Source organism: Eulemur rufifrons, chromosome 16 (assembly GCF_041146395.1).
Source record: "Eulemur rufifrons isolate Redbay chromosome 16, OSU_ERuf_1, whole genome shotgun sequence".
NCBI lineage: Eukaryota > Metazoa > Chordata > Mammalia > Primates > Lemuridae > Eulemur > Eulemur rufifrons.
Genome location: NC_090998.1, coordinates 23,114,562 through 23,137,045, shown reverse-complemented (window position 1 = coordinate 23,137,045; position 22,484 = coordinate 23,114,562). Strand labels below are relative to the sequence as shown.

The following is a 22,484-nucleotide window of genomic DNA, read 5'->3' as shown; positions in this document are numbered from 1 at the left end:
CTAGTTTTTCAGTAAGCATTCTGTGATACAAAAGGGAATGAGGTGGGTCGGTGGGAATGAACTCATACACCTGTTTCCATACTCCAAATTCTGTTTCTTCCCTTCTATAATTCTAACAATCTACATCAATCTTTGATGGTTTATAACCAATAATGTGGAATGCATCATTCTATAATGGATTCAAGTAATCTTTTAGAAGAGTAACATAACATAAAGTACTTAAGTATTAAAAGTAAATTTCTCATTTTTTCCTATAGGTGTTATTAAGCAGAACATGAAAAGTACTTGTAATACTTAACACATTAAGAAAACTTATAATTTCAAAAGTAAATTCCCAAATAACACATTAGCTGACATTTTCAGCAGTCCTATTCATGTTGACAAAAGCATCTGATGGATTCAGAGCATGAAAGGGCCCAGTAAATGTTGACTGCTGTAATTACTACTTTAGTAAAAGTTATTAGTTTCTTTAGGTTTTTTGTTTCTATAGTAACAAAATATATATGTATATTTTGTCTTATTTAACACATTTAGTATGCCTTCTCATGTCAGGGTTACTGTCTGAGTTGGAAAACTAAGTTGAATATGTTAAAAGATGAACATACTAAATAATTTGGTTATTATTAATTACAATAGAAAAATGACAAACTGATGTTCTAGTTAATCACTTTATCTTATCTCGAATGATTTAGTCTTAGCTTTCAAATTCCTCATAATAGGTCTACAGATAAATTTCTGTACATCAGAACATTTAAAGACATATAAACTGGGAAACGCTTTTTAAAAAATTGTACAAGTCAGTGTAAAAAAAGATGAAAATTCCAGATGGTCAAATGACACAGGTGATGGCAATAAATATGAAGATAAGAAAAAAGCTATATAACATTATTATTCCTCAAAAATTGATATTAAAACAATAAGAATTTTTAGCCTATCAAACCAACAGAAATCTAAAGAAAAAATATCAAATCTATCATTAGAAGATAGTGATGTATGGGTACACTCTTAATGCTCTATGGAAAAGTAATATTAATATAATGAACATCATGTATACAACCAGCCAGCTTTGTTTTATTCTTAACATTTAGCCACGTTTGGTTTAGCTCTTTTTTCTTTTTCAAGATACAAAACTTAATATAGTTGAAGACCCTGCGTTCTTCTCCACAGTCTTATTCTCTTCCCTCCCATAAATGTTTTTAAATCTCTGTATGTATTGTTTATGATTGTATTTTTACATAGAAGCCTTCATATTATATACAATTTAATTGAAGACATTTATCAAATTAATATATTGTAATTTAAAATTTACAACTTCATGGTCTTAATCAAATTTATGGCATCTTAAACTTGTATTTATTTCATTTCATTTTTTTGAGAGACAGTGTCTTGCTCTGTTGCCCAGACTGGAGTGTGTTGGCATGATCAGAGCTCATTGTAACCTCAGACTCCTGGACTCAAGGGATCCTCCCACCTCAACTTTCAGAGTAGCTGGGATTATAGACATAAACCACCACACCCAGCTAGTTAAAAAAAATTTTTTTTTTTTGTTGCAATGGGTTCTCCCTATGTTGTCTACACTGGTCTCAAACCCCTGGCCTTAAGCGAGCGTCTTGCGTGGGGCTCCCGAAGTGCCAGGATTACAGTTGGTGAGCTACCGTATCTGGCCTTCTACTTATTTTATAAGACTGATTGATAAGAGACCATTGAAAAATATATTTAAAAACAAGTTGTTGAGAGATTGAAAAATCTACCATTGCAAACTATTACATTGAAAATGGGGGAGTTCGTTATATAGATTCATTTCAAATATGCAGTATCTTCAGAATATTTGAGAAGGGCTTATACAGTTAAACAATCTGTTAAATTGTGTTTATGTTAACTGTTTTAATTGTAATCAAAACTTACGTTTATTTTTTACTGCCTGTGTATATTTACTTTGAAAAGATTCATTCATTTATCGAGCAGACAGTACTGATTACCTGTAATGTTCAAGACTGTTAAGCACGGGGTGAGTGAGCAAAACAGGTGCAAGCTCTACTATCATGGAGTTCAAAGCCTAGTGGGGGACGTAGGCTTAAACAATTACACAAATAAATAAATACATAATTACAAATTATAATACATGTTATGGAGGAAACGTACGACGTGCTGGGGAAGGAGGAATGCTTTCGATTTTTATTTTTAAGACTAAAGGGATGTTGTTGGAGAACTTGGAGCAAGCGAATGACATGATCTACATTTAAAAACTATCACATGCTGCTAATGTGGAAAATATATCATAAGACTAACAGCAAGGAAACCTGCTAGGATGCACTTGCAGCAGATTGAGACAAAATAGTCATTATGAACTAGGGGGATGGATAGTGATGGTGGTAGTGGTAGGTGCTTGGATTTAAGGTACGTTTCGAAGAGAGATAATGATGCAAAATTTAGAGTCAGTTGCCTATGTAATTTTTCTTTGTAAGACATTTTAGAATGCCATATTAAGCATCTCTATTGTAACTATCTTTTAAAATAAACTGTATTTCCATATCATCATTTACCATAAGAGGCATTGCTGTGCCAGAGACTGAATATTTGTATGGCTCTAGGTAAATACTGTAATTGCCTTCCAAAAGGATCATGCCTGTTTATTGTATCACCATAAATGTTTGAACTTTATTTACAGTTTGCTTTTGCCAATATAATACATTTGATTTGGAACAGTTTTTACTACAGTAGCTGAAAAAATGGCACTTTAGTTGTGAGGGAAATATAAACATTTAATACTTTATATGATGAGCTAGTTTAAGTGACGGGTTTCCTAAAGATATTAGTAACCTATGTAAACCTGATCTAAAAGTTTACTTTTTAAAAAGGCTAGAAGTAATACTAATTAAAAATTTTAAGTCTTGATCCTTTTCTTTGTTCCATAATTAACTAGTTTCATTGTAGAATCTCTGTGTTTTTAAATTGATTGGGCTTTGATAACCAACCAATACTTTCTCAGAGTGGTGATTTTTTTAATATAAAGGGAATAAATAATATGTGTTGAGAATACTTCAAATTTGTCAAGTTATTTTATTAGCTTACAGCTAACAAAGGGAGTTGACAAACTTTTCTTTTTTTTTTTTTTTTTTTGAGACAGAGTCTCACTCTGTTGCCCAGGCTAGAGTGAGTGCCGTGGCGTCAGCCTAGCTCACAGCAACCTCAAACTCCTGAGCTCAAGGGATCCTCCTGTCTCAGCCTCCCGAGTAGCTGGGACTACAGGCATGTGCCACCATGCCCGGCTAATTTTTTCTATATATATTTTTAGCTGTCCATATAATTTCTTTCTATTTTTAGTAGAGATGGGGTCTCGCTCTTGCTCAGGCTGGTCTCGAACTCCTGAGCTCAAACGATCTGCCCACCTCGGCCTCCCAGAGTGCTAGGATTACAGGCGTGAGCCACCACGCCCGGCCGACAAACTTTTCTATAAAGGGTCACATGGGTCTTTGTGTCTTTGTCACAGTCTTTGCTTTTTATTTTAAACAACCATTTAGAAATTGAAAAATTATTCTTAGCTCATGGGCCATACAAAAATATTGAGTAAGATTTGGCCTGTGGCCAATAGTTTGCTGAACCCTTATTTAGACTCTAATCTTTGGAAAGAGTCTACATTGATGCATAATAATTTTTTTCTGCCGTCACAGTTGCCCCTTGCACAACGTGGGTTTAAACTGCTCAGGTCTGCTTAATATGGGGATTTTTTTTTTCAATCAAATGTAGGCCTCGATATATGAAAAGCCAACTTTTCCTATAGGTGGATTCCCAGGGCCAACTTCAGGGTGTGTTCAAGTGTGAATTTTGGAATGGGGTAGTGGGGGCGTGTCCTGGAACCAATACCCCACGTATACTGAGGGTATTTCTTTTATCATGGTGAATCTCAAGTTGGAACAAAATCTTTATTTGTATGTCGTTTTTGTTGTGCTTGTTTTCTTCTTTCTCTTCATACCCATCAGTTCTTTTTAGATCATATTTCATCATTTAATACTTTTTGTTCTTTAGTTTTTACCGAGTTGCACTGCCTTTTTCTAAAGCTCAGTGACTGCTTCTGAGGATAAGGATTCTAGTTAACTTTGAAAATACTGAATTTTTTAACCTACACCTGTTATTTCTGTTCAGAAATATTGTTTATGAATAGGTTGTGGATTACCTTTTTCAATAACTGAATGTGGCTCAGAACTTTGCTGTCAATGTTTTTAGGATCTGAAAGGGGAAAGATAATGGGAATGAGATTTATCAGTGAATAGGGACTACTCTCCCAGTTTCTTGGTCCCTTTGGTGGAGTACTCATCATGGAAATATGAAATACATGCAAAAACTACTAATAGCCCACATTACAGGTTTAAGTATCCCTAATCCAAAATGCTTGAGACCAGAAGTGTAAGACACTGTACTGTACTGTACTGTATTCCCAATTCCTCCTTTTTCATTCTTCAAAAACACTGGTTTTCAGTTTATAATCTACAAGAGTTCTTTCAAGCAGTTAATTAAGGGAATAGGCTAAAATAATAACCAAATATTCAAATCTTTATTAAAGAGCTTATTTAAGGAATAAACATCCATCGTTTTTTTTCTTCTAACTGGTGAGATAATTTTTCTTATAGATAATGTGGAAAATACAATAATACTTGAAAAGATAAGAGATCATGGTCTAATATGGTAGTTTTTCATACTTTAAAATTGAAAGCCAAAGAAAGAAATACATTTAATATAGCACCTAGTACCAAAAAAAGAGATAAATAAGAGATAAGTATGTCTTCAATTATTGCCATCAAGACAGCCTTTATTAACATTTTGATGTATACACCACCACTTTTTTTTTTTTTTTTTTTTTTTTTTTGAGACAGAGTCTCACTTTGTTGCCCAGGCTAGAGTGAGTGCCGTGGCGTCAGCCTAGCTCACAGCAACTTCAAACTCCTGGGCTCAAGCGATCCTCCTGCCTCAGCCTCCCGAGTAGCTGGGACTATAGGCATGCGCCACCATGCCCGGCTAATTTTTTCCATATATATTTTTAGCTGTCCAGATAATTTCTTTCTATTTTTAGTAGAGACGGGGTCTTGCTCTTGCTCAGGCTGGTCTCGAACTCCTGACCTTGAGCGATCCACCCGCCTCGGCCTCCCAGAGTGCTAGGATTACAGGCGTGAGCCACCGCGCCCGGCCCCACCACCACTTTTTAAATACACATACAGATACATTAATATGAATATGTATACACATTTTATGGGATCATACTACACATTTTTTTATTCTTATATTATAAACATTTGTCAAATATTTTACTGAAAACGTGATTTTTAATGACCATTTTGTCTCTCTAAATGATAGTTTCTGTAAAGGAATTCATGAACTGAGGGCACTTTGGTACTAGAATGTGAAACAATAAGAAATAGTGTCTTGGCCGGGCGCCATGGCTCACGCCTGTAATCCTAGCACTCTGGGAGGCCGAGGCGGGTGGATCGCTCGAGGTCAGGAGTTCGAGACCAGCCTGAGCAAGAGCAAGACCTCCGTCTCTACTAAAAATAGAAAGAAATTAATCTGGCCAACTAAAATATATATATAAAAAAAAAAATTAGCCGGGCATGGCGGCGCATGCCTATAGTCCCAGCTACTCGGGAGGCTGAGGCAGTAGAATTGCTTAAGCCCAGGAGTTTGAGGTTGCTGTGAGCTAGGCTGACACCACAGCACTCACTCTAGCCCGGGCAACAGAGTGAGACTCTGTCTCAAAAAAAAAAAAGAAATAGTGTCTTTATGTTTATACTTTATACCCATTGTCAGCCCTGCCTCTTATTCCATGGCTTCACATTGTACCATACTCTTTCCTTTTTTTTTTTTTTTTTTTTTTTTTTTTGAGACTGAGTCTCGCTCTGTTGCCTGGGCTAGAGTGAGTGCTGTGGCATCAGCCTAGCTCACAGCAACCTCAGACTCCTGGGCTCAAGGGATCCTTCTGCCTCAGCCTCCCGAGTAGCTGGGACTATAGGCATGCGCCACCATGCCTGGCTAATTTTTTCTATATATATATATTTTTAGTTGTCCATATAATTTCTTTCCATTTTTAGTAGAGACAGGGTCTCGCTCTTGCCCAGGCTGGTCTCGAACTCCTGAGCTCAAACAATCGTTCCGCCTTGGCCTCCCAGAGTGCTAGGATTATAGGCATGAGCCACCGCGCCTGGCCTTTCCTTATTTTTTGAGGCCTGTTTTGGCAGAGCGTGTAAAATCTTAGGTATAAGTATTACTCAAAAGTCAGAAGAAAATCAGATTTTCATTTCAAGATTCTGTTGAAGTTACCTATCCCCTTCCTTTACTCAATCTTACAGTTGCATAGCCTCTTTAAGATCTCTTTGTCTCCTTTTTTTTTTTTTTAAAGGCCCCTTAGAATTTGCAAATGAAACAGTTTTGCTCTTTAGAATTATGGTATCCATCTCTCTGTTAGACATTGTTCATGGGTTTTTTCTGTAAGTGGATGAGGATATTAGAATCTTGAGTATTGACCATTTTCTTATGTATTCCTTTGACTATAAATAAAATAGATGCATGACAATTATTTTTAATTTGATTAGGTTTCCTTGTCACCTGGATCATCTTGAATAATAGAGTTGGTAGAGCTGTCTCATTTTTGTAATTATTTTTCTTTATAGTTAATTTTTTGTTACTAATATGTATACTTGCATTATTGAATATCTCTGTATAACACCTTTTAAAAATCTTTTTTGTGATAAAATATACATAAAATTTACCATTATAGTTATTTTTAAATGTACAATTCAGTAGCATTAGTGCATTCATAATGTGCAACCATCATAATTTTATGTAACCATGAGTACTATTTTCAGGACTTTTTTGATCATCTCAAACTGAAACTCCGTACCTATTAAACAATAACTCCCCAGTCCTCCCTCCCCCTGCCCTTGGTAACTTCTCTTCTACTTTTTTTCTCTGTGAATTTGCCTATTCTAGATACCTCATATAACTGAAATCGTGTAATATTTGTCCTTTTGTGTCTGGTTTATTTCATTTAGTACAATGTTTTCAAGGTTCCCCCGTGTTGTATCATGTACAGGTCGAGTATCCCTTATCCAAATGCTTGGGAACAGAAGTGTTTTGGATTTCAAATTTTCGAATATTTACCAATACTTAACTGGCTCAGCACCCCTAATCCAAAAATCTGAAATCAGAAATGCTTCAATGAGCATTTCCCTTGAGCATCACGGTGCTCAAAGAGTTTCAGATTTTGGAGCATTTTGGATTTCAGATTTTCAGAGTAGAGATTTTCAACCTGTATCAGAATTTTATTCCTTTTTTATGGTGAATAATGTTCCATTGTATGTATATAGTACATTTTGTTTATCCATTCATTTGTTAATGGACACTTAGCTGTTTCTACATTTTGGCTGTTGTAAATAGTGCTGCTATGAACATTGGTGTGTAAGTATCTCCTAGAGTCTCTGTTTTCAATTCTTTCGGTTATATACCTAGGAATGGAATTGCTGAATCATATGGTAATTCTATGTTTAACTTTTGAGGAGCTGCCAAACTGTTTTCATAGTGGCAGCGCCATTTTACATACTCATCTGCAATATGCAGGATTCCACTTTCTCCACATCCTCACCAACACTTATTTTCTGTTTTCTGGGGGGAGTGGGAGGGGTTTGTGTTGATTTTTAAGAGTGGCCATCATAATGGGTGTGAGATGATACCTCATGATTTTGATTTTCATTTCCCTAATGACTGACGATATTGAGCATCTTTTTGTGTGCTTATTGGCCATTTTTCCGTCTTTGGAGAAATGTCTGTTCAAGCCCTTTGCCCATTTTTGAATTGGGTTTTCTTTTTGTTCTTGAGTTGCTTGTAACACCTTTTTAAAAGTAAAAGATACACTGTAATAATCCAGACTATGTTTCTCCCTTCTCAGGATTCCTACAGGAAGCAAGTAGTAATTGATGGAGAAACTTGTCTCTTGGATATTCTCGACACAGCAGGTCAAGAGGAGTACAGTGCAATGAGGGACCAGTACATGAGGACTGGGGAGGGCTTTCTTTGTGTATTTGCCATAAATAATACTAAATCATTTGAAGATATTCACCATTATAGGTGGGTTTAAGCTGAGTATAATAAATTGACATTGAGGAGTAATTACAGTTTTCATTTATTGAGTCTTTGCTAACCGCCATGCATATATTATCTAATTTCAATTTTAAAATAATTTTTGTGAGGTAGGTAATATCCATGTTTTAGAAATGAAATTCATGGGGATTAGAGCAGTGGAGTAACTTGTTCCAGATTGCATAGATAGTGGTGGTACTGGAATTGAAACTTAGACCCCGTTTGACTCCAAAACTTTCTGTACTTTTAACCACACTACACTAGAGAAGCAAGACTGTAAACTTTTTAGATACATCATAAAAATGAAAGCTGTAAACAAAAAGATGCAAAGGTAATTTGAGATGGTATCACTTGAATAGTCTTAAGAATAGTCACATATACTTAGTAGAGAATTTCTTGGACTGGATAAACAACTCTGAAGTAAATGAAGAATTAGAACAGTTACAGATTTTTTTTTTTTAATTCTGACAAATCTGCATAAAACTGACTAATCATTATTGTATTAAATATGTTTATATTCTGTTTCTTTAAGGGTTTGCAGTTTTCATAAAACTGCATATTAAACAAATATTCTACTCACTAGCTATGTCATGTAACAGTGAGTTAGCCTAGTTAAGAGGTTTAACATTTTATTTAAGAACATTTATCATAGCATGTTTACTCTATAGTCTAATAATAGAGAAAAAGAAATTTGGGTGAGTGGTAGTGGTAGTATTTTTACTGAGTAGTAAATATGTGAAATTGGTTAACTTATCCATGTTAACCCGTCTAATAAGTAGAGGAACTGGGAATTTGAAGCGATTCTGACTCTGTTGTCTACTCTGCTCATTTTTCCCATGTTACATCTTTGAAACCCACCTAAAATTGTGAAGGAATGTAATTTTGCACCAATTTAGAGTTTATGCACATCTCATTGAAAATTAGCAGCATGTAGAAGGGCTTTTAACAGAACAAACAGTACAGTGACTTCAGTGTTGTCCACCTAGAAATCAAAATCTTTCTCCTTGTCACTCTGTCTCTTGCTTTTTGAGAAAGTACTGTGAAAGTTATGTTAATGCCATAATTCAGGTTTTTGTAAAAATATTTTTTACATATATATTTAACCACACATATAACATACGTTTCTAAGATTATTAATGTAATTTTTAAAATTAGGCATAGCATTTTTGGTCTAGAATTTTTCAGTATTTTCTGTTTTATCATTATGATTTACCTGTGTATGAACCTATAGATTGTAGTTTTACCATATTTGTAGGTGTTTGATCTTTTAAGAAATATATATGGTCTCTGTTTACAGTGGAGAAAAAAAATAACTAAAAGGAGAAGAGAGAAAATTTTGATATGGTGGAAATTAGGAGTTACATTGTCTTTTAGCCAAATTTTATAAAACAAAAGTTGTGAACAGTTTTTGAAAGATATTTATGTTACTCATGTCTCTGCTATAACTTTTTTTTTCTTCCTCAGAGAACAAATTAAAAGAGTCAAAGACTCTGAAGATGTACCTATGGTCCTAGTAGGAAATAAATGTGATTTGCCTTCTAGAACAGTAGACACAAAACAGGCTCAGGACTTAGCAAGAAGTTATGGAATTCCTTTTATTGAAACGTCAGCAAAGACAAGACAGGTAAGTAGAACTACAGAATAAGTAAAAATCTGTTTTCTGCAAAATATATCAAGTGATTTTAATGATTAATCATAATTATATATATTCTAATAATATCATTTAAGCAGTACGAGGGCAAGGACATTAATAAATATACATGCCAGATAACATAAATGTTTTTATGTCACTTAATATGATTTATCAATTTTTCTCTCCATTATGCTAAAATAGGAAATAAAACAATGTTTATTTGGTAAATGTTCTCTTCTCTTGAGAGGGCGGTGCTTCTTGATAATATTTTTGGCTTTTGTTTCTTTCCACATTGAAAATTTCTCTTCAACTCTGAGCACATCTTACATTTAGAATTCAAGAGATGTGGGAATTTTTTCATGTTATATACATAAAGACATAGAAAAGGGGAACAAAATTTGAGTTTCCAATTTTAGAAGTGCTAAAGAGTACTATATCATGTTTCTAGATTGAATTTTGTTGTATTTGAAGAATTTTATTTCGATGGAATTTTTTTGAGGACATTTATTTTTGGAGAAAGTTTTCATTAGAGCAAGAGAATACTTAGGAAATAAATAGAAATTCTCAGTTATTCATTTATTGTGTTGTTCTGACAAAAATTAATGCCAAATGGAACCTGAATGTTATTTCAAAAATAATCTCTGTTTTAAAAATAACTTTTTCTGTAGGTAAAAATAAAATAATTTTGGTTGATATTATTTAACGTGTTTGTATGAAACAAGTTTAAGATGCAGAAAAAAAATCCTAAAAAGGATTATATAAAGATAAGGAGTACAATTTTCATATACAGTCATGCATTGCTTAACAGTGGAGATACATCCTGAGAAATGCATCCTAAGGTAATATTGTCATATGTACTTCACACAAACCTAGATGGTATAGTCTGTTACACACCTAGGCTATATGGTATACCGTCTTGCTCTTAGGCTACAAACCTGTACAGTATGTTATGGTACTAAATACTGTAGGCAGTTGTAACACAATGGTAAGTATTTGTATATCTAAACATATCTAAATGTAGAAAAGGTATGAAAATGTGGTATAAAAGATTTAAAAAATGGTATACCTGTATACTTACTATGAATGGAGCTTACAGGACTGGAAGTTGCTCTGGGTGAGTCAGTGAGTGGAGTGGTGAGTGAATGTGAAAGTTCAGGGCATTACTGTACGCTACTATAGACTATATAAACGCTATATACTAAATTTATAAAAAAATTTTTCTTTAATAATATCCTTAGCTTACTGTAACTTTCTTTATAAACTTTTTGATTTTTCTAATTTTTTGACTCTTGTAATACTTAGATTAAAACACAAACACATTGTATAGCTATACAAAAATATTTTCTTTGTATCCTTATTCTATAAGCTTTTTTCTATTTTTAGAATTTTTATTGTTTTTTTACTTTTTAAACTTTCTTGTGAAAAATTAAGACATGCACATACATTAGCCTAGGCCTACACAGGGTCAGGATCTTCGGTATCACTGTCTTCCACCTTCACATTTTGTCCCACTGGAAGGTCTTCAGGGGCTATAACATGCACGGAGCTGTCATCTATGATAACAACGCCTTTTTCGGAATACCTCCTAAAGGACCTGCCTGAAGCTGTTTAACAGTTAACTTTTTGAAGGAATACATTCTAATGATTAAAAATATAGTATAGGTAATACACAGACCAGTACTATAGTTATTTATTATCAAGTATCATATACTGTACATAACTGTATATGCTGTAGTTTTATACAACTGGCAGCACACATTTGTTTACACCAGCATCAGCACAAACATGTAAATGCGTTGTGCTATGTTGCAATGGCCACAACATTATTAGGCCATAGGAATTTTTCAGCTCCATTATAATCTTATGGGACCATTGTCATATATGCAGTCTTTTGTTTACTGAAATGTTATGTGGCACATGACTGTATTAAGAAATTGATCAATTTATGTTCCATAAATTTGTTAGGGCTTTTGCTGGCTACGTGTACCTGTGAGCCCAGAAAATTGATTTTGTAGAATTTAACTTCTGTAATGCTAGTAGTTAAAAAAAAGATATGATGAACAACTCGTTACATTGTTAAACTTATAAAAATGGGCATTCTGGAAGTTTTATTAAATTTTGTAAAGGTGAAAATTTAAACATAAATTATTCAACTGGTACATATGTCTTATATCCCTACTGGGAGATCCTATGTACCTCTTCCTAGTTATACAGTTTTGGTACATAATAAAGAAACAATGAATTCTATTTTATTAATAAGCCTTTGTTTTGGGATTAAAGATCGAATTTCTGTAGTTTGACCATCATGCAAATATCTCTTCTCTGGCAGTTTTATGAAAACCTGATTTATAGGTTAAAGAAAGACTTGATGTACTTCATTTCACTTTAGAGGAATTAAGATTTCATTTAAATACATTCCCAGGTTTCAAATACTAGGAAGAGGGTTGGTTTTTGTCTCCTTTTTACTAGTCTTTTCTTACCAGTCTCCTTGATTTTTTTTAGGCACTCAGAAAACATGATTCTAGTATTTATAACTTTTTCTTCCAACATTTTCTTATGAAATACTTTCAAATATAAAATTGAAAGAATTTCATTGAAAACATGCAAACCTACTACCTAGATTCTATCATTATCATTTTATTATACTTGCGTTATTTACAACTTTTAAAAGATGCTTTTTAGACTGGGGAACATTTTAGTTTACATTTTACAAAGAAAATACTGAAGATACTTTGCCTAATGTTGTGAAGAGTTGCAGTAGAGAAGTGCTTCTTGTACTTTCATAATGCATACATATCAACTGGGTTTATTAAAATCTAGATTCTAATTCAGATTAGAATTAATTCATTAATTAATTGAGGTTGGGACCTGTGATTCTGTGTTTCTAACAAGTTCCTAGGTGATGCTGGTTTTGGTGCAGGGTCCATCCGCACTTTAAGTAGAAAGGCAGTAAAGAACAGTAAGAGGAGTTGTCCTGTTAATCCCACAGCATTGCTGTCTACATCTTGTTGATAAGTCTAGATGAGCCGTGTCTCCATTTATTGTCGTATGATTATTACCTCAGAAGTACTGATTTATTCTTGCTGTTTGACATTAATGCTTAAATATAACACAGCATTCATATTTGATCAGAAAACTACATGGCATTTCCTTTTAAAGTAGATTTTTAGGTTTTATACTGTTTTGTGACTTTGGGTTTTTTTGTTTTGTTTTGTTTGATTTTTTTGAAGATGTATGATATGTAAGTAGGTTTACTTACATTTGCTTTGTAGACATTTATGTGGACCTTCTAATTAAAATATAGAGGAATATAATACAAAAGATTGCTTGTACATCTTAATCTAGCACTTAGCCTTTCTTATATCCTGTCTTATTGGTGTTTTTATGTAATTTATGTTGCTAAGCTATAACTTAAGTATTTAATTTCTGTTCTTTGATTTCTTTTTATTATTAAGTGGACTTGATTTTCTTAGAAATTAATTTGCCTTTGTAGAGTTTATTCATCTTCCTCTGTTGAAATTAATATTTACCTGCTTTTGGAAGACTTTAAAGAGCTAGTTCAAGTAACTGTAGAGATTATAAAATGAAATACGTAAATTTTAATAAACTTTACATCTCCAGTTTATGAAGCCCTACTTTCTACAGAGTATTTCGTTACTCATCTGTTTGATTTATTTCTTATTTAAGCAAAATTAATCTGTATTCTTATTTTATCAGCAACTTGGTTTTTTTTTTTTTTTTTTGGAGACAGAGTGTTGCTCTTTTTGCCCGGGCTAGAGTGCCGTGGCGTCAGCCTAGCTCACAGCAACCTCAAACTCCTGGGCTCAAGCAATCCTACTGCCTCAGCCTCCTGAGTAGCTGGGACTACAGGCATGCACCACCATGCCCAGCTAATTTTTTCTATATATTTTTAGTTCAGCTAATTTCTTTCTATTTTTTTTTTTTTTTTTTAGTAGAGATGGGGTCTCACTCTTGCTCAGGCTGGTCTCGAACTCCTGAGCTCAAACAATCCAACTGCTTTGGCCTCTCAGAGTGGTAGGATTATAGGCATGAGCCACTGCGCCTGGCCCCAGCAACTTGTTTTGTACCATAATTTTTAATCTTGATCATGAGCCTAAAACACAAACATCAAAAAGAATGTTATTCAAGTTATAGAAACAGAACATTCATTTAGAAGTTCTTGTAGATATAAATCAGGGGTTGGCAGACTTTTTCTTTAAAGGGCCAGATGGTAAATATTTTAGGCATTGAGGGCCGCAAGTGGTATCTGTTGTATATTTCTTTTTTATTATTATAATCTTTTAAAAACGCAAAAACCATTGTTAGCTTGTGCATAGTACGAAAATAGTCTGTGGCTTCATTTGGCCTGTGGGTTGTAGTGTGCTGATTCACTGATTCTCTGGGTAACTTCAGTGTTTGATTAGACACTGGCACTTAGGTCAGACTTTCAACTCAAACTTTAGTAATTATAAAGTAAAGCTTAAGTATTTTGTGAAAGGGAAATAGAAACTTTACCCTAATACTTTTAAAGCTAAGGATTGCAGAATATATATTTTTACTAACTTAATTACTTTGTAATTTAAAAAAAAAACCATTGACTACAATATAATGCATTATGTATTTTTTACAATCAGCTTAGTCCATATCTGAAAGGCAAAAGGAGTTATTTTGTGCTGGTACATTGTTTGTGGTCCCTGTGTTCCCAGGACTGCTATCTAGTTCACATTTATCTGGGCAGTTTAGTAACTGACAGATTTTTCTGGTCCCTTTGGACAGTGCATGGCAGTGATGGCAAAGGCCGATGAAACTGAAAGATTGACACCATTGGAATCAGCTGTATATTTTCTAGTCCGCTAACGTCAAAAGTGGGGAGGGTTCAGTAAAGTGGATGACAGAAACAGAATTTTCAGAGTATGCTCTACTCCTTATTCAACTCTTTTGCTTTCTGGAGGTCTCAATTTGTACATAATATAAAAATTAGTTTTATGAACTTAAAAATGTTGAGTGATTAATTTCCTGGTTTTGTTTTTAATTTCTAGATACTTAATTGTTAGAAGAACTCCATTAACAAAAACTTCTCAGGAAATTATTTTAACAAGGCAAAACAAACAAAAAACTTCCTTATGTGCCATATCTCTCTGTTTAATAATAGTTGTCTGTGTACGTCCGATCAATATTTTGAACTTTAGCCTTTTATGAGTTAAAAATTGACAAAACAAGTACTAAGCACCTGCTGTGCACCATGGTAGCCTCCCAGTAGTGGTTTTGCTATATTTCAGCAGTACCTGAGGTGGGCTATAGTTTGGCAAGGTTTCTTGAGAAAGTCAGGGATACAAAGTTGGTTTTTGGAATATATCTTGTTCTTTCATTTCCTTCCCCCAAGAAAGCCAGTATTCTTGCATCTGTGTATAATTAATATATTTCATGTGTTATTTCCTTGACAGAGTTTTGCAGAAATTTTTACAGATTGAACAGGAACAAATACTTTCTTAAAACAAAATCTCTTAGTGAAAACATAGGTACCAGGATATAAAATACTTTCGGTTAACAATTCTTCCTCAGTATGGAGTGCTCTGTTTCCATTGTCTCGCAGTATGTTTTCAGGTGATAGCTGAGGTGAAAATATTGTCAAATCTCTTGATTTTAAAAAATTTACGTATTTTAATGTGTACACTTCTGTTCCTACATAAGGATTTTCATTTGTTCTTAAGAGTTTTATAAGTGATATTTGGAAAAGAGTGTATGTGGCAACAAGCCGTATTCTCCAGAATAAATCATTGAATGCCAGTTAACAGCTTAGCAACTAGCCACAGTAGGTATTAAATATCTGTTTTGGCTATAGTTCATCTTAAAAAATTATCTACAAATTTTAGAATATGAAACCAGTGTTCTGTTTCATAGGTGTATACTGTATGCAGTTTTCTAAAATAAGAGCTAATGCCAGTGGTTTAAGGTGCACACAAAGATAAATAACAATGTTCTCATTTTCTCTTGATGTCAGTATGACTTTAAAGTACATTATCAAGAAGTATCTAATTTAAGTCTGAAAAAATATGGTAAATAACAGATTCTTTAAAATCAAATTTAAATTTCATATTAGTAAAAATAAGAAATGGAAAAAAATCACTCTGGAATAACTATTTTTCAGTGTCTGAGCCAGTGAGATCTTAACACTGAATTCTTGGTGGTGGGTAGTAATCTCTTCTTTTTAATTATTGGCTTCCAATTCTCTCTGCATTGCTGGAAACAAAAATCATGTATCCTGGTATTGGTGATGGGGATGCTCACAATGAAAAAATAGACATATTCAAATTGATTTTAGAAATAAATTACAATCAAAATTTGTTTCTGCTAAATTAGTAGTGAACCAATGGGTTTTTTTTCCCTCTTGTAGCATGTTTTCGTGCTTCTACATTGACCTTATAACTTTTTTCCAAACATGAAAGTTTACATTCTTAAAAAATTTAAGAAAATATGAGCTTTTACCTGGTTTGTGTATGTAGATATATATATATTTCTTAAATTTCTTGCATTGATTTTCACATTGAAAAAATCATTTATGAAAATATAGTAAATGACAGAGCTCAGGTTTTACATTTTACATGCGTTACGAAAGAGTTCTTTTCATGCCTTAAATTATATTGCTTAATAATAAAAAGTTCTAATATATAATTTTTTCAAGGATAAGTGAGTAAAAATAACCCTTCCCTCTTAAGGATTAATGATAAAATATAAACTATTAAAAACTTTTATATACAAATGGGGATGTAGTTTAAAGTGCCAACATATTTAATGATTTCAAAAAGTAGTTGGAAATTTTTATTCCTATCTGGCTCAGCTAGCTAGTTGATCAAATTGATTCCATTAAAAATAAGATAAATAATTTCTTGAGCTGTAATGATTTTTGTTATTAGTTGAAATATATCACTGGATGGTGTATGTTAATAACATGAGATATGCATTTTAATATGTAATCACATTACACAATGCCTGCTTTTTAACTGAAACTTAATTTTATGAATTTTAAGTTAAAATTTTACTTAAAAGGTAAATTAGTGAACTCTACTGAAGCAGTTCTTAATGTACTCCTAAGACTTGTAAAAATTAATATGTCCTAAAAAATTGAAGTGTCTTTTTCTTAACTATTGTAGGCAATAAATATACACATGACTTTTGCATGCAAAAATTAAGCCATAGCCTAGCCATTGGCTTACTTCGGTTAATACTTAGGGGCTAATTCTCTGTGCCTGATGGAATTTAAAACTACAAGTCATACTTACATATATATTAGCTTTTTAGGTGCTAGGTCCATTTTGTCACATTTGGTTCAATAGAAATATTGATGTTACCAATCCCAGAAAGCTCAAATATACCAGTCCCCAAATTAAGTAATTCACTCTTAAAATTAAAAAGAACAGAATAAGCTTAAAATTAATGTGCAGTAAAATATACCAGCTTTCCTAAGCACTTAAATCTTTCTTTTAGAAGAATGAACACAAATATTACATCTTTTAAATTAATTTGCACTACATGTAGATTAATTTTTGTGTATTTCTTTTTTAGATATAAGTGTCTGCTTTGGTGATATGTTTTTCTGGGCAAAGTAGCAGTACAGTTAACTGAGCACTTTATACCCCTTGGCTTCTGCCTAAGTTTCTGGATTGGAAAAGATTAAAAACTTTTTCTCCATGTGGCCATATGTGATTGTGCTTGTCATAGCTTTCTTATCACAGCCTTCAGCAGGAAAAACCCCTTTGCAAAATTTAAGAATAGAAGGTACAAAGCCAGTATGGATTGTACACTGTTCTGAAAATTATTTTTAAGACTTATAGTAAGGATATAAAATGTTCCTATTTTGCATGTGTATTTTAAACAGATTATAATGTTTTATATTATGGCAAATAGCCATCATTTAACATTTTAATTTAAATAATATATTTATCCATTCACAAAAGTTCCAGTTGAGGCTCCACTCGTGGACACTGAAAATAGACTGAAAAATGTTATAATTGAAAATAAAAGTCAAGATTAAAGTCTGTTCGTTCACCTTTATTTTGAGATGCTTTTTGTGTTTGAGCAAAGGTTTTTACATCACAGTTGTACCATTTTTCTTCCCTTTGGAATCAGTAGTACATAAGTAGTACTGATGGGAGTCAGTAATACATAAATTACCTATTTCCCTAAGTCAAAGAAATAACTTAAACCTAACTTCAGTTTAGGTTTTAATTCCAAGACTAGCAAACTAAAATAATTGCATTAAATTGATAAACAGGTACTAATACATGTATTTGGTTTTTTTTATGATTGTTCTTGATTCGTAATTAAAATTTTTAAAATTCTAATTCCATTAGAAAACAAAACTCACTTTCAAGAACAAACCAGGATTCTAGCCCATATTTTAAAACTGCATCCTCAATTTTCATCAAACAGTCTGATGTCTGTTTTAAAAAAAAATTCTTAAGTAAAGCTCATAATTTCAAATTTCTTGCACATGGCTGTCCCAATAAATTACTCTTACCAATGAAACAGACTTTAAAGAAGTTGTGTTTTACAATGCAGAGAGTGGAGGATGCTTTTTATACATTGGTGAGAGAGATCCGACAATACAGATTGAGAAAAATCAACAAAGAAGAAAAGACTCCTGGCTGTGTGAAAATTAAAAAATGCATTATAATGTAATCTGGTAAGTTCAGCATATTAATTTTGGAAGAAAGCAGATGTCTTCAAAGGTAACAAAGTAGCAATCACCGTGGAACTACTTAGGTGTGGTATTCTAATTTGAAGAATTAAAAGTAAGAAACTTATAGTCTGTTTCCATAATTAATACATTTATTTTTAATCTAAAAGGTATTATAATTGAGACCATTTTGATGGCTATAGTAGACTAATCTACATTCAGCATGAGGTCTGATGATTTAATTACTGTTACGTAAACTAAGCATTTGGGAACCTTTATTTTTAAGGGAAATCACACTCACGTTTTAAGATAATCAGCAGCTTTTGATTTTTCTGAGGGAAACGTAAAAGAAATGGTATAGAGTAATAAGATTGAGTGTTCTAGAAGGTGGGAAAGAGCCACTCTTACAATGTATTTACCTTTGGGACATTTCACAAGCAACCAACTATTCTGCCTGTGTTCTGCTATTCAGTGGCATCAACAGCACTGGGAAGTTTAGGATGACTCCTACTTCCTTTTCATCCCACAAGCTTGTGGGGTGGAAGCAACCCACATATTCTATGATGTTACATTCCATGTCTTTTGTCACATCATTAGTTCAGCCCTCTGTCATTTCTTGCTGGGACTATGTACAACCTCCCATTTGATTTACCTGTTGCCATCAGTCATTGTACAACTAGAGAGATATACTTAAGAGAAATGTCATTCTCTTGTCTTTGAATCTAGTCACTAACTTAACTATAGAATAAAATCTTAAGTTCCATGGCATGTCATACATGGTCCTTACCACCTTCCCACCTCTCCAGCCCTTTTTTGGCCTTTGCCTAAAAACTCCATCATCTTGCTTTGTCCTTATATAAACAAACACCATATCATTTCCTACTTTCCCTTGAGTCTTCGTTCTTGTTTGGAATGCCAGTATTCTTATCCCTAATCTTACTAATTAGCTTATACACTTTCGTGAATCCCCAATCTCCTATTCTCTAAGTCTCTTTCTAAACCGTGAGACTGGGCATAGTCTACTTCCTGTGTATTCCCAATTTACCCTCCTTAACTATTATACACTTCCCATATTATATTGAAATAACCTCTTTTGTGTTTCATTCCTACATTAGGCAGTAGAATCTTAGCCAGAATCATGTATTTTTAATCTTTGCATGTCCATTGCCTCATGAAGTTCCTGACACATAGTAACTGCCCAAAGATTTATTGAGTGGAATCTCTCATTTTCCTTTCTAAACTAACCCACATTCTGTCTTGCTCAGAAAATACTTCTTTCAATAGGTGTCATACAATTCATGCCAAAGCTTAAGTTGTTGATGGCGTAGTTTATAACATACAACGTTTTGTGAGAATGTGAAATAAATTTAGTTTTCAAAAACTACTAGGATGTCACTTATTGTAATTATTAAACTAAAAGTTGGTATTCTTTATTATATGAATTTTAAGTATCTCCTAAAGATATTATGTGGTGTACTAATCTAAACTCAGAAGAAATAAGGCATTAATTCTTACTGAGATTTACAAACTCTTAATATTTTTTGAGTATCATTGGGTAAAGCAATATTTCAGTTTGGAAGTTCTGGTAAAATATAACATTACAATGCAGTTTGAAAAGTTGAACTTTGTAAATAACAGTACCATAACCAGATTTAAGTGGTGGTTTTAATTTTTTATTTTCCTCTCCTATTTTCTATTAGATGACTTTTAAAATAGTACTATTTGGAGTAAAATAAAATAAGTTTTATGCTTTAAATTATATTTAAAACAAAGATGTAAGCATATACTATTCTAAAATTTTTAATTTGTGTAAACTATTTTTTCACAGTGACTATAGTGTGAATGTCAAATAATTGTTTGACATGATGAATCCTTATTTTTTCAGTAGATATGGATAGCATTTATATAAAGAAGAAGTATACTTGGTAATATTTAAAAATTTAAAGTTAAATAAAAATACTTTTTAAAAAATTTGATAATAATAAAAATGAATTTTTCTTAGTCCTGAAAAACGTTAGGTTTAAACAAAATAATAAAAGTTTTATCTATGTGTGTATGAGAATGATTAGTTCCCATATGAGAAAAAGGAATTCACTGCTCTGTGTTAGGTTAATTGTGGTATTTTCCTAATCATTGAAATGATTTAATTTTAATAAGATTATGTAGAGGGGAAGTTCAGTGCAACATGAGCCTAAAGTGTTTGTCAAAATCTTAGAAGAGGGTAATGTTATCAAATTCTTTCTTGTCTCTTAAATACTTGTATATTGTTTTCACCATAGAATCTGTCTTCTCTCTATCCATATCGTGGTTTTTCATTTCTTCTGCTTCACTATTTTAGTATCATTGGCATTTTTCTTCATTATGAAAGTAGTTGAAATGGAGTGTGGACTGTGTAAGGATGTGTGATCAAAGGGAATTCATGAAGGGTAGGGGAGTTAGAGTAGGTCCTCTTTTAAGATTGTCACATTTTAAGGGTTTATGACTCCAAATTGTCAAGTGTTGGCAAGCTGCAGAATAATCTTTATTATATCATTGGAAGTTTTTCCCTTTATATGTGTTAAGAAGGTTAGCATGAATGGATACACACACACACATACACACACACACACATGTGTAATTAAGCTTTGATTGTATTGCTGATAAATTCTCTCTTAGAATTTTTCCTTTCTCCTTTGGGAGAGACACAAGCATATGTTTGTATTCTATCAGTGATGATATCAGAAAGTGGAAAACATTAAGGAGTAGAGTTTGGGGACTTTGTTGGGGACATTTATTCAATAGCATTCAAACCAATAATACTGGTTTTTATCCTACCGTTTGTTTAAGTGCAGGCAAGCCTCTCATTCCCACTCTTTGTTTACTTCTCTTAAAATGTTGGTCATGCTTTTCTGAATTATAGATACATTGTGAAAATTAGTTAAATGTAACTAATTTTGTTTGAAAGAAAATTTTTTTCTTTGAAAGAAAATGCTCTAAATTAATTTTGTTATTTTGAAGTATTGTTGAAGATTTTAGTAATGCAGTAAAGGAGAAATCACAGTGTTACATTTTTAAATTATTTTCAAGATAATATAACTTAGTTAATTTACTCATACATATTATAATATTTATACAATTGATAATATGCAACAGAGGTGATTTTACGAGTAAAAACTCAATTTTCATTGTTATTCAAGTGGGCTTGAGTTATACAACTTAATTTGTTGAGTATTCGTTCCTAAGACTCCCTCTAGTGTCTAGGTTTGGAAGCATTATTTGGTTAACAGGCTTTTTTAAACTTTTATTTTATTTTTTACTTATTTTTTATGTTTTTGATAAAGAGATGGTCCCATTCTGTTGACCAGGCTGAAGTGCAATGGTGCAGTCATAGCTCACTGCAGCCTCCAACTTCTGGGCCAAAGTGATCCTCCTGCCTCAGCCTCCTGAGTCTCTAGAATTACAGGTGTGAGCTACCACACCCAGCCAGATTTTCTTTTTATAGTTACTGTTCAGTTGGATAGATTTTAAAATACAGAGAGGATTATATTTTTTCTTCAATTTTTTTTTGCTTTTACTTATATTTTTCTTAATAGATGACAAGAATTGACTTATGTATTCTTGCCTAATTTAAATATTGCAGGTTTAAAATCTGTTCTACCACTTTCACAGTGCCATTTTTCACATTATGGATTATTAGGTTGAAAATTATTCTGATTTAAAATCACTTTTAGCCATAATGATTTAGTTACCTTGCTTTAATCACAAATAGATGTAGGCCACAATGACTAAATGTTGGACTCTTTGAAGACAGGGCATTTGGCTTTTTATGGCAAGCTTTTGAATACCTAATATATTAAACAGAAACTAAAACAATGATAAATAATCTCCTCCATGTTGGTAAACTATACCACCATTCAGATGACTTAGCTCATTTCTCCACAAATCAGAGATATTACAGTTTTCAAAGTAATATTGTTCTGTGTTGGGGTCACTTTAAACCTCTTTCTTAATGATAAGTATATGAATTGAAACTACCGTCTTAATTTATATTATTTGAAAACTGAAATAATT

The 22,484-nt window shown here is 32.8% G+C and overlaps 1 protein-coding gene across 3 annotated transcripts in view; it reads left to right on the top strand.

Moving 5' to 3' along the window:
* KRAS (KRAS proto-oncogene, GTPase) overlaps window positions 1-22,484 on the top strand; it is a 42,102-nt gene that overhangs the window by 16,054 nt on the left and 3,564 nt on the right. The window contains exons 3-6 of one of the 3 annotated variants that reach the window (XM_069491869.1): window positions 7,934-8,112; window positions 9,589-9,748; window positions 18,317-18,432; window position 20,655. In XM_069491869.1, the coding sequence (XP_069347970.1) occupies window positions 7,934-8,112; window positions 9,589-9,748; window positions 18,317-18,432; window position 20,655 (456 nt within the window). Of the gene's footprint in view, window positions 1-7,933; window positions 8,113-9,588; window positions 9,749-18,316; window positions 18,441-20,654; window positions 20,656-22,484 lie in introns of all 3 variants that reach the window. The other 2 variants (XM_069491870.1, XM_069491868.1) reach the window with 2 other exon arrangements.